At 38.1% G+C, this 15,113-nt stretch overlaps 1 protein-coding gene across 2 annotated transcripts in view; it reads left to right on the top strand.

Moving 5' to 3' along the window:
* Window positions 1-15,113, top strand: part of PRRC1 (proline rich coiled-coil 1) — an 80,592-nt gene that overhangs the window by 44,680 nt on the left and 20,799 nt on the right. For both annotated transcript variants that reach the window (XM_087862338.1, XM_045794809.2), the window contains exons 6-7: window positions 3,621-3,784; window positions 9,379-9,482. In XM_087862338.1, coding sequence (XP_087718464.1) covers window positions 3,621-3,784; window positions 9,379-9,482 — 268 coding nt within the window. The remainder of the gene's footprint in view (window positions 1-3,620; window positions 3,785-9,378; window positions 9,483-15,113) is intronic.

The following is a 15,113-nucleotide window of genomic DNA, read 5'->3' as shown; positions in this document are numbered from 1 at the left end:
TGTGCCTTTGTCTCACTGTGATTCCGTAGTCTTGTAATCAGTGGAAATCCTCTTACGTTGTAAGTTGATTGTCTTAGTGTTAGTATTATTAATTTCTCTTAGTCACAAATGAATTTTGAAAACACAGTGAACTTTGGGAGGAGTAAAACCAATATGCGTTAGTATACTAATTAATATACTTAGTGTATTTCAATTTTAAATACAGTTAGTGTTGCTTTGTATGAATTTTACTTTATTCACTAAGGATATTTGAAGTGACGCTTTGTTTATATTTGATTTTGGTAATTGTCCAATTATCTGTCTTAATTAAATGTGATTATGCTTAACCCAGGAATAATATTTTTAGAGGAAGTTAATTCTGTTTATTAATAATATCTGACTAATAGGTTTGGTGGGAAAACTATTTTAACCACTTTGAGTCCTCCTTCCCAAGAACTCTCCAGAGAGATGACGTAGACATACATGCTGTCTGCGTGTAATTTTGAATGCACATGTCCAGTATGTGAAGAAACAGTTGCTTAGCAGCATCAGTGAGCAATTATTAGTCATTCTGTTGAAGATCATGGCTTAGAAGCCGAAGCTGTGCACTAGGTACTAGAACAGAGATTTTCATTAGTGATAAAAGTCAGTAGCTTTCACGAGTCTTGCTGCTGTTGGTAGTTCACAATGTAGTAAATGTCAGAGGGTAAGACCTTAGTAAGAAGTATCATTTCTGAAGTGCTTGCTCTGCGAGGCAGTGTTTAGGAACTCTGCAAGGGAACCCCTGGGTTCAGAGAGATGATTATCCTAGGTCACACAGCTTGGTAGAGCTAGATTGAACCCATGGTCAGTTTTTTTTTTTTTTTTTTTGCACTTAGCCACTTTGCTTCCCTGAAACTAGAAAATGGATTTAAGTATTAAATCAGCTGAATTGTTCTTTGTGTTTGTAACTGCCAGAGGATTTAGAAATTGGATAACCTTAGATAAGGTTTCCTATATTCATAATAACTAAGTTTGACATAATTAATGCATCATATATATTCTTTCCTTCATAAGCTCATGTTCTGTTTTTTTGTGGTTTTTTTTTTTTTTTTAAGATTTTATTTATTAGAGAGAGAGCACGAGAGGGGGGAGGGTCAGAGGGAGAAGCAGATTCCCCAATCAGTGGGGAGCCCGATGTGGGACTCGATCCTGGGACTCTGGGATCATGACCTGAGCTGGAGGCAAATGCTTAACCGACTGAGCCACCCAGGCACCCAGCGCAAGCTGTATTTTGAATGAGGGAAAGAAAGGAATTAGTGTTTTTGGAGTTCTTGCTATTTGAGCGTGTACTGTGTTAGACTGTGAAAGCAGTTATTTAATCCTTAGAATAAGCCCGGTGAGGTGGCAGATACTTTACTGTGAGGAAACAAGATCAGTGACTTCCCCAACTAACAAAGCTAATGACTTCAGGAGTCAAACCCAAGGCTTTTTCTCAGGCCAGTAGTCTGCCTGACATCAAGAAAAAGGCAAAAGATGAAGGGCGTGGTTAGGGGGAAGATACAAAATGAAATGTGTATTAGCAAATACCATAATATATAGTCTTAATTAGCTGTAAAAAGCAATAAAACTGATGTGAAAAAGTTGACACCTTATTGACAGGCAGTGAAAGCAAGACCATTCTGATGTAACAAAACTTGAGTGAAAACTTAAGGTATTTTTACAGAAGTATTCTAGAAATCACCAGAACAGTTTCAGATGTATCAAGAAAACACAAGAACTGTTAGAAATGGATTTTTAACACAGTTTAGCTTCCTGTGTTCTTAGAATTACTTTTCCCATCATCATTTAAGGTGGCATTGCTTATTACAAAAAGGCTGAAAAAGCCTTTTGAGCTGAAGTTTAGTGGACCTCTGCTCAGCTAGGATCAAGAGACATGTCCCATATGGAGGAAAAAAATGAGTAGAAAGTATATTCTCTTTTTCTCCTATGGGACTCAATGCTTTAGGTTTTAGTAACTTATGAAATTCTAGTAAAGATGGGATCTCTAGATCATCCTATTAGGAAAAAAGATATATGAGAAAAAGCCCAAGTATCAGCTGTTCCATAACATATTAGGGAAAAGCATAGCATTGTTTCTGGGGGCAAAATGGTTTACTGTACAAACAGCTTTCTGGATAAATCTATCTTACTAGTGATAGCCCTTAACACTAAGTAGCAAAATATGCTGTGCTTGGAACTAGGTCTTTGAGCTCAGTATGTCAGAAAATGTTCGTTTAAGATTTAAAAAAAAAAAAAATTAGATATATTTGATCAAATTACTCTGTCTAAATGGTATGTAGGTTTTAAAAATAATTGTAAAAACATTTTAAAATTTTTATTTCATTTCTTAGCCTTTTTAAATTTCAGGTTTTACCTATGTTGGTATTTCCATTTCCTTATGTGCTTGCGTATTAGGACAGTAATAGATGTATAATTAATAACTATCCCATTTGTGGCATCCGCTGGGTTTTTTTTCGTGTAATGATGAAGATGTATGATAAAAGAGGTGACTCTCCCATTTAAGCTATTTTCTAGATAAAAAGCACATTTCATGGCAGTTCTTGTTTAGTGCAGACTTCTTTATAAGTCTGGGAAATTAGTTATCATCAGTAACAGTCTTTATTTTCATTTTCTGTAGTGTATCCTAAATTGTAACTTGTATCTCACAAGCCACATAGTTCATTTCTCTGATTGCTCCATAGTTGCAGGCCTGGAAACTCCAGCATCCCCATGGTATAAGAAGTTTGTGTATAATAGAGGTGTGTCTTTATTAACCGAAAGCAGAAAAACCATTTTGATTTGCAGCCTTAAAATGCAGTGTTCTATCCAAAGTTTAAACTTACTAGAAAATGAAAGCTCATGAAATTAATAGAGTGATATAATAGAAAATTAAACTTTTTTTCATAGCTGTTAGAACATTATTTCCCAAACTGACATCTATGGAAAACTTCTTAGGAGTGGTTATTAAATGTTAACGTATTCAGATTAAGTATGGAAAGTACTGGGTTAAACTCACGAATTTTAACTTTTGGTTTTCTCAGAATTTTGGTGTTAATGTTCATTGTGAATTTCCAAGAAGGAAATGTGTAAAGCATCTCCCAAGCTTGTCTGACCACAAAATGCTGTTCTAAGGGGGAGTTACTAATATATTCTGGAGCAGTATTCCATAGGAAAAAAACTGTTGTGTTCTGTCCGGCAGATGGGATAGTTAGAACCATTAGAGGATATGCACTATCTCCTGCCTGCAGATGAGACTCCCTCAGTTAATGCATTAAATGCTCATTTTTAAGTCAGGAAAAGTTGGTAGTTTGGGTCTAAGCATTTAGACTAAAATGCTGTTAAATGAGGGGGTGAAAACGTGTGTGTCGGATCGTGAAAAGAGGATTTTGGAGTGCGTAGGTTTGAGTCCCGACATCATGCTAAGTATAAGGAGCCGTGTCACCTTGGGCAAGGCCTTACCAGTCTTAGTCTCCTCAGCCTGTAAAAAAGTTCATCATCTGTATCTTGCAGTATTCTGTGAGGTTGGTAATAATTATATAATAAAGTGTTAGCATATGGCATTGCTTGTGAGAATTTCATTATTTTACCTTGGAATTAAAATTTTCTTCTGATCTTCGTAGAATCTGGAGGTGAACTGGATATTGTAGTGACCTCGAATAAGGAAGTAAAAGTTGCTGCTGTCCGAGATGCCTTCCAGGAGGTCTTTGGCTTAGCTGTGGTCATAGGGGAAGCTGGCCAGTCCAATATTGCCCCACAGCCAGTGGGCTATGCAGCTGGATTGAAAGTGAGTAATGCAACACCTTTTTTCAGCATATAGAAACTGGCAGTTAATTTTTTCATAATTTGGATGATAATCTTTTGGTCTTTATGGAGCTGATGGGTTTGTACATTCTGAGGTAGTGATCATCTTGGTTTTTATTTCGACAACTGTCGTGATATGAAGGTACAGCGGAGTTTTAATTTAAAGAAACTCAGGGTCAGTTTTGATGCTTGGGGAGGGGAGGAAACCCATGCAGAGAACACAGAGAGAGTAGTTAGTCCTAAAGGAAATCTTAACCCAGTGCTAACGTGTAAGTCCTACTGAATTTAAACATTTTATACTGAAATTAGTATCACTTGAATTCTCTAAGCTTTTTATTACTATCACTATTAATAATACTTTACACTTACGTATTTCTTCGTGGTTTTGGGGACTCTAACAGACTTGAAAGTTTCCAGAGTAGTAATGGGGTTCCAGTAGGCAGGTTCTAGATTGACCCTACAGGTCCCCCTTTTCCCTTGTGCTTGGACTCAGCATTCATCCAGAAAGCTTTCCCTTGCTTCCTTGCTTTGATTCTTCCCCTTCTTCATCCTTCTAATCCCCTTGCCTGGCACTTTCCAGGTGTGTATAATACCTGCGTATAACCACAGTTTGCCAGGGGCTCTTGTAGGAGAGGCCTGTTAAATCTTGTTACCAGTAATAATGTCAAAAGGAAGACACTGCCTTAGGTTTTCCCTAGTGAGAGAAGAGGATCTTGTGATCAAGTCCGTAGATAATAAACCCTCCGTCACCGGGACAGATGATGGGATAACTTATTTTAAAGAGAAATTTCATACAACCGCACACTGACACCACCACTTCAGAATTACTGTCTTGTCTTCTGCCCTGTGACTATTAAAACACTTGTCACACGTTTGTGTAAAACCAGTCCCATTCCCAGTGAACTAGATCTGGTCCCCTCAAGCCAGTGAGGGTTAAAGTTCCAAGAACCCTGTCCTCCCATACGTTTTTTTACCACCAGCATATAGACACTCAAGAACAAATGAACACTGAACAGGTCATCAGCATACAAATATTTCTCCCACTTTAAAAAACAAATGAAAGAAATTTTTAACAGATTTTTTTTTTTACCTCCTCTTCTCATCATCTACCACCTTAATTTTTTGCTGCTTTTTGCAGCAAGACTCCTCCAAACAATTGCCAGCATTTTCTAATTGTTCCTTCATATTCTCCTACACCCGGCCTAGGCAGGCGCTCAGCCTGACTCCCCAGAGAATGCTGTGCACGTCAGCAGTGTCCCCATCTTGTTTTGCCTGTCACTGGCTTTTGAGACAGTTATTATTCTTGAGTATTTCTTTCACTTCTGGGGTCCACACATTTGTTTTTTCCCTGCGTTACTATTTGCTCACTCCCCTGTGCCTCCTTTGCTGGTTCCCCCTAATGATCTTGTCTTTATCTACATTCCGTCCCTCGTGAGCCCATAGTGTCTGCTGGCTTTAAATATCATCTCTGGGCTGACAGTTTCAAATTTCTATCACCAGCACAGGCCTCTCATGTAAACTAGATGATGTAAAAGTTGTCTTCTCAACTCCTTAACTTGAATGTCTCAAACTTAACTGTGTTTAGCATCCATCTGCTTTTCTTTCCTCCAAGCCTGCTCGTGTAGCCTTGTCCATGATGGCAGCCTATCCTTCCATTTTCTCAGGGGAGAAACCTTGGAGTCACTCTTGACTTCTCTCTTTACCCATGTCCAGTTCATCAAGAAATCTTGTTCGTCCTGAGTTTACAGTGTGTCCAGCATCTGACTGCTTCTCACATCTCCACCACCGCCACAGTGTCTTGATGGAATCTTGCCATTGCCTGCTACTGGGCCATCCAGTTTTAGGGTTATCTCATAGGGTAACCTTGTGGCCCTCTAGGTCATTCTGAACAGTCAAGTAATCCTTTCAAGTCATAGGTCAGAGCATGTCACTTGTGTTTCAACATTTTATGTTTTACTCATTGTAAACCCTCATTCCTTAAAGTGGCTTCCATGGCCCCACGCATCCTGGCTGACATGGAGTTTGTTTCCACTCTGGCTGCTTCTCCCACTGGTCTTCCCCTTGCTCACTCACGCTGGTCACATTGGCTTCCTTCTAGCTCTTCATACGTGCCTGGCGTCTCTCTGAGGGCCTTTTCACTAGCTCTTTCTTCTCTCTGGGACATTCTTCTCTCAAATATGTACTTGGCTAAACCTTCTTTAAGTCTTCACTCCCGTCTTCCTTGCATGGCGAGGCCTGTCCTGACCGCCTATTTAGTATTACATTCCACACAGCTATTCCAGGATCACCCTCCTCTCCTCTGTTTTCTTTCCTACAGTACTCAGCACCTTCTCATACACTCTGTCATTTAGTTTTATATTAGTGTTTTATAATGTTTTCCCACAAGAATTAAGTTCCTCAAGAGCAGGAATTTTGGTTTGGTTCGCAGATGTGTGCACACTTAGATGTTCTTTAAAATGAATATCTAGCAGTTGTCTAAACCCTAAAAGTGCAAGGGTGTGTTTTTAAAATTAATCATTTATTTCCTCAAGTAAACAGTCTAATACAGAAAACATTTTCATTGTGGGATCTGCTTTCAATTTTGGTTTAACACCCTATCAGTTTCACAAGAAGAATAAAGATTTTTCACTTAATAGCACTCCAGCGGCCCACCCATTGCTATCCCGTGATCGAGCCTCCACAATCACACAGTGGTCTGCAGACTGGTCTAGAAGTACCTCTGTTGATATACAAGATTTTACAAGGTCTAAGGAGACCCAGGGAGTTTTAAGGAGCTCGGCTACTTCAGCTTCCAGATACACTCTTGCCTAAAAATTTCCTGCCTGAATACATACCTCTGATTAAGGCAACTTGTTCTCCTTTCCCATCTCCCCCTTAAGAAGCCCTATTCTCTCCCTTCGGGAAATGAGACATACCTCTTGCCCACTAAATAGTCACGTGATACGCTGCCTCCGAACATAAAATACTCCTGAGGGTCATCTGAAGGGACAATTCAAAATACTGTTTTCAGTGTTGGGAATACAAAGGACGTGATGACTGGGCTAAAGCATTTTGCAGGTCATGTGGTTTCCAGTTGTTTGTTCCCATCAAAACCGAAGAGGGACCAGACAGAGCTCTCAGCTGATAGGTCATTAATTTTTGATGATCTCTTACTAGATTTATACCATTTAGATGTGACATTTGGAATATAACTCAGAATTTCATGGTTTTTAAAAACATGGGTCTTACATATTTTGTTACATTAAATATTATTACACAGAAGATACTTAAAATCATGAGATGCTGTTCTTGAAAGGCTGATGGAAATTTTTTTCTAAAAGAAAAACTTCCTCTTCTGTATAATAGTAATACTTCAGTTTATATTGTGGCATTGTTAGTGTTTGACAGATTAATTTTTGCTGTTGGTTTTTGCCCTTCAAATTCAGACCTTCGGGTTTCTTTTCCATAATTTTTAATAAAAGCTTAAAGTCAAAATTCATTGAAACCGATACATGCATAGGAAAATCATTTATAAATTTACCAGCCGTTTATTTTTTTCAGAAGCAGTAGAGGGAGCTAATGAGAAGAAAAATAATGTAGAATGCTAGAATATTAAAATTGCAACCCAGATTTTTTACTCCCCATTGGATTTTATTTGAAGTGAATGGCTGTTTGAAGGAGAACTTAGATTTAAGGAAATCAGTCTGCCATCATTAACACTAGGAAGCTTCTGAAACTTGTGTGCCAGGCATTAATTTCATTGAAAAGCCAGTCATAGTTAGGGCCAGTATTTTATAACTTATATTCGCCAAAGATGTCGGTAATTATATGCAGTTAAGAAGCAGCATGGAATTTTACTTAAACCAAATTGCTTAGTATAAACTCTTAGAGTACAGGATAAGCTCTGGGAGCTTTTCTGTATCTTTCTTCTGTTCAAGATAATTATTTCACTGTGGCCTCAAAACTAATTATTAATTCCTTACACTTCTGAAAATAAAGTTAAAATTTCATTCTCAAAACATTGGTAGGGGCTAATCTTAAAGTGTCTATATTTGTGATTCCAAAAGATGCCACACTTAATTAATTAACATAAGAGGAGAAGAGGCACATATAACCCGCTCTTCATTTTCCTTATGAAATAGGAAGCCCTATGTTGTAGGATAGTAAAAAATGAACAGACTTCGTTTCCTGGAAGCATCAAATCTAGGAATATTTTGTTGTAGTGCTTAGCTGAGATATCATTTCAGATAGTTGGGGATGAATCTCTTAAATATCCCACTAATTCCCTAATAGTTTTTATTCAGTTAACATTTATTTAAACTTACTCATAATCAAAATTTAACCATAACTGATATCCTCTTGGGAGGAAAATGATGTAGGCAAATTTACATTATCCAGTATAGTTACGTTTTCTTTCAAATTCAACAGCTGCCTCCTCATTCACTCTTACTAGATTTATACCATTTAGATTGTTAACATGAGTGATAAAAATTTTCAAGAAGGCCTTTATTTCTTCCCTTCTTCATTTTTTCATGTAGTATTTTCTTACTGAATGTCTCTTGGGTTAGACAGTGTGCGTGGTACTAGAGAGATTAAGCAAAAATACAGTCAGTATTAGTATAGTTTAATTCATACCTTCTTTCATCCTTAATCTTTATAAGCTAGTGTCTTAAATTGGTTTACCCATTTTCATGCACTGGTCACCTCTTCTTTATTTCTGTTGTCTCCAAAATAAGTTCAGATGTCTCTAGAAGTGTCCTAGTTTTTGAAATTTTCATAAGAACTGACCACTTTTTCTCATTCACTACTTCTTTCTGCTGTCCATAGTAAAAGTAGGTTAATGTATTATCCGTGGTAGTTTTATTAAAAAACAGAATGCATTTTGTCTTGCTGTTTGAACACTGTCACTTCCCTTATGGTCACTATTTACGAAGTGATTCAGATAAAGTAGGAAATAGCAACTTTACTAAAAACTTGTAGTTTGTCTACCATTACAGATGCACTGGTTTTGAGTTATATATACAGTGTTTTCAGCCCCTCAGTTTTGTTGCATAAATGGTAATAATTGTCTTAAACAAGTTTTGGTGCAATATATACATTAGCAGTTAAAAATAAATCAGCTGTCATTTTGGTGCATATTGTAAGGCTATATTTAAAGGAAGTTAAGAAGCAAGAGAAATCATTCATTTTGATATGATTGCCTACCTAGATACCTCAAGAGAAAATGAAATAAAAACTACTAGGACTGAAAAAAAAAATTTTATCAGTAAGATATCAACCAACATTAAGAAGTACATAGTTTCATTATATTAGTAATAACGAAGTAGAACATTAATATAAAAATAATCCATTTCATAGTAGCAACCCAAATAGCGTATGTGGGAATAGTTCGGAATGTGCTGTATAAACTGTTAATACTGAGGGGAACATGATTGGCCTTTTTAACTCTTTATACTTCTGTATTGTTTGAATATTTACAATGACTATCTAGTTTATTTGTGTGTAAATGTATTTGTGTATTACTTATATAACCATAACTTAGTATAGTTAATACTGAGTAATTAGAAATGGTTTCTAACCTACACGGTTGTCATTCAGGGCGCCCAGGAACGGATAGACAGCTTGCGTCGAACTGGAGTGATCCATGAAAAACAGACTGCTGTGTCAGTAGAAAACTTCATTGCAGAATTGCTACCTGACAAGTAAGAAAGAGGCTTTTTTTTTTTTTTTTTTTTAAACATAATTACAAATTGTTTTCTTGTAATGAGAACTCTCAGGATCTCTCTCCTAGCAATTTTCAGATCTACAGAACAGTATTATTAAGTGTGGTCACTGCGCTGTACATTTTATCCTCATGACTTACTTTGTAACTGGAAGTTTATATCTTTTAACAGCCCCCTTCACTCATTTTACTCACCCCCCGACCCCTGCCCTGCCACCAGTCTGTTCTTTGTATGTGTGAGTTCATTTTTTTTTATTCCATAAAAAGTAGGATCATATGGTATTTGTTTTCTCTGACTTGTTTCCCTTAATTTAATGCCCTGAAAGTCCATTCATGTTGCAAATGGCAAGATTTCCTTCTTTTCCATGGCTGGATAATGTGTGTGTGTGTGTGTGTACACACACCACGTTTTGTTTATTCATTCTTCCATTGACAGACACTTAGGTTGCTTCCATGTCTTGGTTATTGTAAATAATGCTGCCGTGAATGTGGATTGGGGCGGGGGCATCTATCTCTTCAAGGTAGTGTTCTCATTTCCCTCAGATAAATACCCAGAAGTGGGATTGCTGGATCAGTATGGCTCATTTAATTTTTTGAGGAACCTCCATATTGCTTTCCATAGTGGCTGCACAAGTTTACATTCTCATCAAGGGTTCTCTTTTTCTCCATATCTTTTCCAACACTTGTTTTTTTTTGACTTTTTGGTAATAGCCATCCTAACACGTGTAAGGTGATGTCTCATTGTAGTTTTGCCGTCTCCCTGATGAAGAGTGATGTTGAGCATCTTTGCATGTACATGTTGGCCATCTGTACATCAGAGCCTCTGTCCGTTTTTTAATTGGATTGTTTTTTTGCTCTTGAGTTCTTTGTGTTTTTGATATATTTTAGATGTTAAACACCTTATGAGGAATGTGATTTGTGAATATTTTCTCCCCTTCAGTAGGTTGCCTTTTCATTTTGTTGATGGTTTCCTTTGCTGTGTAGAAACTTTTTAGTTTGATGGAGTCCTCCTTACTGATTTTTGCTTTTGTTGCCTTTGCTTTTGGTGTCACATCCAAAAAATTATGACCAAAACTGATAGCAAGCAGCTTACCCTTCTTGTTGTCTAGAAGTTTACTGTTTTTTTTTTTTTTTTAAAGATTTTATTTATTTATTTGACAGAGATAGAAACAGCCAGCGAGAGAGGGAACACAAGCAGGGGGAGTGGGAGAAGAAGAAGCAGGCTCATAGCGGAGGAGCCTGATGTGGGGCTCGATCCCACAACGCCGGGATCACGCCCTGAGCCGAAGGCAGACGCTTAACCGCTGTGCCACCCAGGCGCCCCGTTTACTGGTTTCTGATCTTGAGTTCAAGTCTTGAATCCATTTGAGTTAACTTTTTGTGTATGATGTAAGCAGTCTAGTTTCCCCAACACCATTTATTTTACAGACTGTCCTTTTCCCATTGTGTATTCTTGGCTCTTTTGTTGTAAATTAATTCACCATATATGTGTGGGTTTATTCCTTAGCTCTCTGTTCTGTTGGACTGATCTTTGTGTCTGTTGTTATGCCAATACCATACTATTTTGATGAGTATAGCTTTGTAATATAGTTTGAAATGAAAGAGTGTGATGCTACTTTCTTTCTTTCTTTCTTTTTTTTTAATGTTTTTTTACATTATGTTAGTCACCATACAGTACATCACTGGTTTCTGATGCAAAGTTCGATGATTCATCAGTTGCGTATAACACCCACTGCACCATGCAATACATGCCCTCCTTACTACCCATCACCAGTTTATCCCATTCCCCCACCCCCCTCCCCTCTGAAGCCCTCAGTCTGTTTCCCAGAGTCCATAGTCTCTCATGCTTCATTCCCCCTTCTGATTACCCCCCTTTTTTTTTTTTTTTAAGATTTTATTTATTTATTCGACAGAGATACAGACAGCCAGCGAGAGAGGGAACACAAGCAGGGGGAGTGGGAGAGGAAGAAGCAGGCTCATAGCAGAGGAGCCTGATGTGGGGCTCGATCCCACAACGCGGGGATCACGCCCTGAGCCAAAGGCAGACGCTTAACCGCTGTGCCACCCAGGCGCCCCCCCTTTCTTTATCCCTTTCTTCCCCTACTAATCTTCCTAGTTCTTATGTTCCATAGATGAGAGAAATCATATGATAATTCTTTCTCTGCTTGACTTTTTTCATTTAGCATTATCTCCTCCAGTGCCGTCCATGTTGCAGCAAATGTTGAGAATTCGTTCTTTCTGATAGCTGAGTAATATTCCATTGTATATATGGACCACAGCTTCTTAATCCAGTCATCTGTTGAAGGGCATCTCGGTTCCTTCCATGATTTAGCTATTGTGGACAATGCTGCTATGAACATTGGGGTGCATATGGTCCTTCTCTTCACTACGTCTGTATCTTTGGGGTAAACACCCAGTAGTGCAATGGCTGGGTTATAGGGTAGCTCAATTTTTAACTTTTTAAGGGCCCTCCACACTGTTCCAGAGTGGCTGCACCAACCTGCATTCCCATCAACAATGTAGGAGGGATCCCCTTTCTCCACATCCTCTCCAGCATCCTGCCTTGTTGATTTTTGCCATTCTAACTGGCGTAAGGTGGTATCTTAGTGTGGTTTTGATTTGAATTTCCCTGATGGCTAATGATTTTGAACCTTTTTTCATGTGTCTGTTAGCCATTTGTATGTCTTCATTGGAAAAGTGTCTGTCCTCATTGGAAAAGTGTCTGTTCATATCTTCTGCCCATTTTTTGATTTGTTTGTTTCTTGCGTATTGAGTTTGAGAAGCTCTTTGTAGATCTTGGATACCAGTCTTTTATCTGTAGCATCATTTGCAAATATATTCTCCCATTCCGTGGGCTGCCTCTTAGTTTTTTTGATTGTTTCCTTGGCTGTGCAGAAACTTTTTATTTTGATGAAGTCCCACATGTTCATTTTATCTTTTGTTTCTCTTGCCTTTGGAGATGTGTCATGAAAAAGGTTGCTTTGGCCGATGTCGTAGAGGTTGCTGCCTATGTTCTCCTCTAGGATTTTGATGGATTCCTGTCTCACATCGAGGTCTTTCATCCATTTGGAGTTTTTGTGTATGGTGTGAGAGAGTGGTCAAGTTTCATTCTTTTGCATGTAGCTGTCCAATTTTCCCAGCACCATTTATTGAAGAGACTTTTTTCCACTGGATGTTTTTTTACTGCTTTGTCAAAGATGAGTTGCCCAAAGAGCCGAGGGTCCATTTCTGGGTTCTCTATTCTGTTCCATTGGTCTGTGTGTCTGTTTCTGTGCCAGTACCATGCTGTCTTTGTGATCACAGCTTTGTAGTACAGCTCGAAATCTGGCATTTTGATGCCCCCAGCTTTGTTTTTCCTTTTCAACAGTTCCTTGGCGATTTGGGGCCTTTTCCGGTACCACAAAAATTTAAAGACTATTTGTTCCAGTTCCTTGAAAAATGTCATTGGTATTTTGATCAGGATAACATTAAAAGTGTTGATTGCTCTGGGTAGCATGGACATTTTAACTATGTTAATTCTTCCGATCCATGAGCATGGAATATTTTTCCATCTTTTTGTGTCTTCCTCAATGTCTTTCAAGAGTGATATATAGTTTCTAGAATATAGATCCTTTACGTATCTGGTTAAGTGAATTCCAAGGTACCGTATGGTTTTTGGTGCTATTGTAAATGGGATGGATTCCCTAATTTCTCTTTCTTCAGTCTCATTATTCCTGTATAGAAATGCAACTGATTTCTGAGCATTGATTTTGTATCCCACCACATTACTGAATTGCTCTATAACTTCTAATAGTTTGGGAGTGGATTCTTTTGGGTTTTCCATATAGAGTATCATGTCATCTGCGAAGAGAGACAGTTTGACTTCTTATTTGCCGATTTGCATACCTTTTATCCCTTTTTGTCGTCTGATTGCTGTTGCAAGGACTTCTAGTACTATGTTGAATAGTAGTGGCGAGAGTGGGCATCCTTGTCGTGTTCCTGATCTTAAGGGAAAGGCTTCCAGCTTTTCCCCGTTGAGAATAATATTTGCTGTAGGCTTTTCATAGATGGCTTTTATGAGCTTGAGAAATGAACCCTCTATTCCTACACTCTGAAGGGTTTTAATCAGAAAAGGATGCTGTATTTTGTCAAATGCTTTTTCTGCATCTATTAGGAGAATCATATGATTTCTAAATTTTTGTTTCTGAATAAAATCTAAGACACTGATAGATTTGGGAATGTTGTACCACCCCTGCATCCCAGGGAAGAATCCCACTTGGTCATGATGGATAATCCTTTTAATGTACAGTTGGATTCTGTTTGCCAGGATCTTGTTGAGGATTTTGGCGTCCATATTCATCAGGGAAATCGGTCTGTAATTCTCCTTTTTGATGGGGTCTTTGCCTGGTTTGGGGATCAAGGTAATATTGGCCTCATAGAATGAGTTTGGTAGCTTTCCTTCTGTTTCTATTTTTTGAAATAGCTTTAGGAGAATAGGTATTATTTCTTCTTTGAATGTTTGGTAGAATTCCCCAGGAAAACCATCTGGGCCTGGAGTTTTATTTTTTGGAAGATTGTTTATCACTGACTCAATCTCTTCATAATTAATTGGCCTGTTTAAAAAATCAATTTCTTCCTGTTTCAGTCTTGGTAGTTTATAGGTTTCCAGGAAGGCCTTCATCTCTTCCAGATTGCTTAATTTATTGGCATAAAGCTGTTGATAAAAGTTTCTAATAATCCTTCTAATTTCATTGTTGTTGGTTGTGACCTCTCCTTTTTCATTCATAATTTTATTAATTTGGGTCCTTTCTCTATTCTTTTGGATAAGTCTTGCCAGAGGTCTGTCAATGTTACTAATTCTCTCAAAGAACCAGCTTCTAGTTCTGTTGATGTGCTCTACTGTACTCCTGGTTTCTAATTCGTTGATTTCTGCTCTAATCTTGGTCAACTGCTTCCTCGTGCGTGGATTAGGCCTGTCCCTCTGTTGCTGTTCCAGCTTCTTGAAGTGAGAATATAAAAACTGCATTTTAGATTTTTCTATTCTTTTGAGTGAGGCTTGGATGGCTATGTATTTCCCCCTTAGGACTGCCTTTGCAGTGTCCCATAGGTTTTGGACCGTTGTGTTTTCATTCTCATTGGTCTCCATAAATTGCTTAAATTGATTTTTGATTTCCTGGTTTATCGAGTCATTCCTGAGCAGGATGGTTCTTAGTCTCCAAGTGTTTGAGTTTCTTCCAAATTTTTCCTTGTGGTTGAGTTCCAATTTCAAAGCGTTGTGGTCTGAAAATATGCAGGGGATAATTTCAGTCTTTTGGTATCGGTTGAGACCTGTTTTGTGTCCCAGAACATGGTCTATTCTTGAGAATGTTCCATGGGCATTAGAATAGAATGAGTATTCTTTGGTTCTGGGGTGTAGTTCTGTATATCACTATGAGGTCCAACTCGTTGAGTATGGCATTCAAAGCCTTTGATTCTTTGCTTAGTTTTTGCCAGGGTGTTCTGTCTATTTCTGATAGTGGGGTGTTGAGGTCCCCTACTATTAATGTATTTTTATCTATATGTCTCTTTATTCTGGTTAAGAGTTGGCTTGTGTATCTTGCTGCTCCCCTGTTGGGGGCATAGATATTTATAA

This window comes from Ursus americanus, chromosome 5 (assembly GCF_024610735.1).
Source record: "Ursus americanus isolate L20-20 chromosome 5, mUrsAme1.1.p, whole genome shotgun sequence".
In the NCBI taxonomy this organism is placed as follows: Eukaryota; Metazoa; Chordata; class Mammalia; order Carnivora; family Ursidae; genus Ursus; species Ursus americanus.
This window is presented reverse-complemented; position numbering and strand designations above follow the sequence as displayed.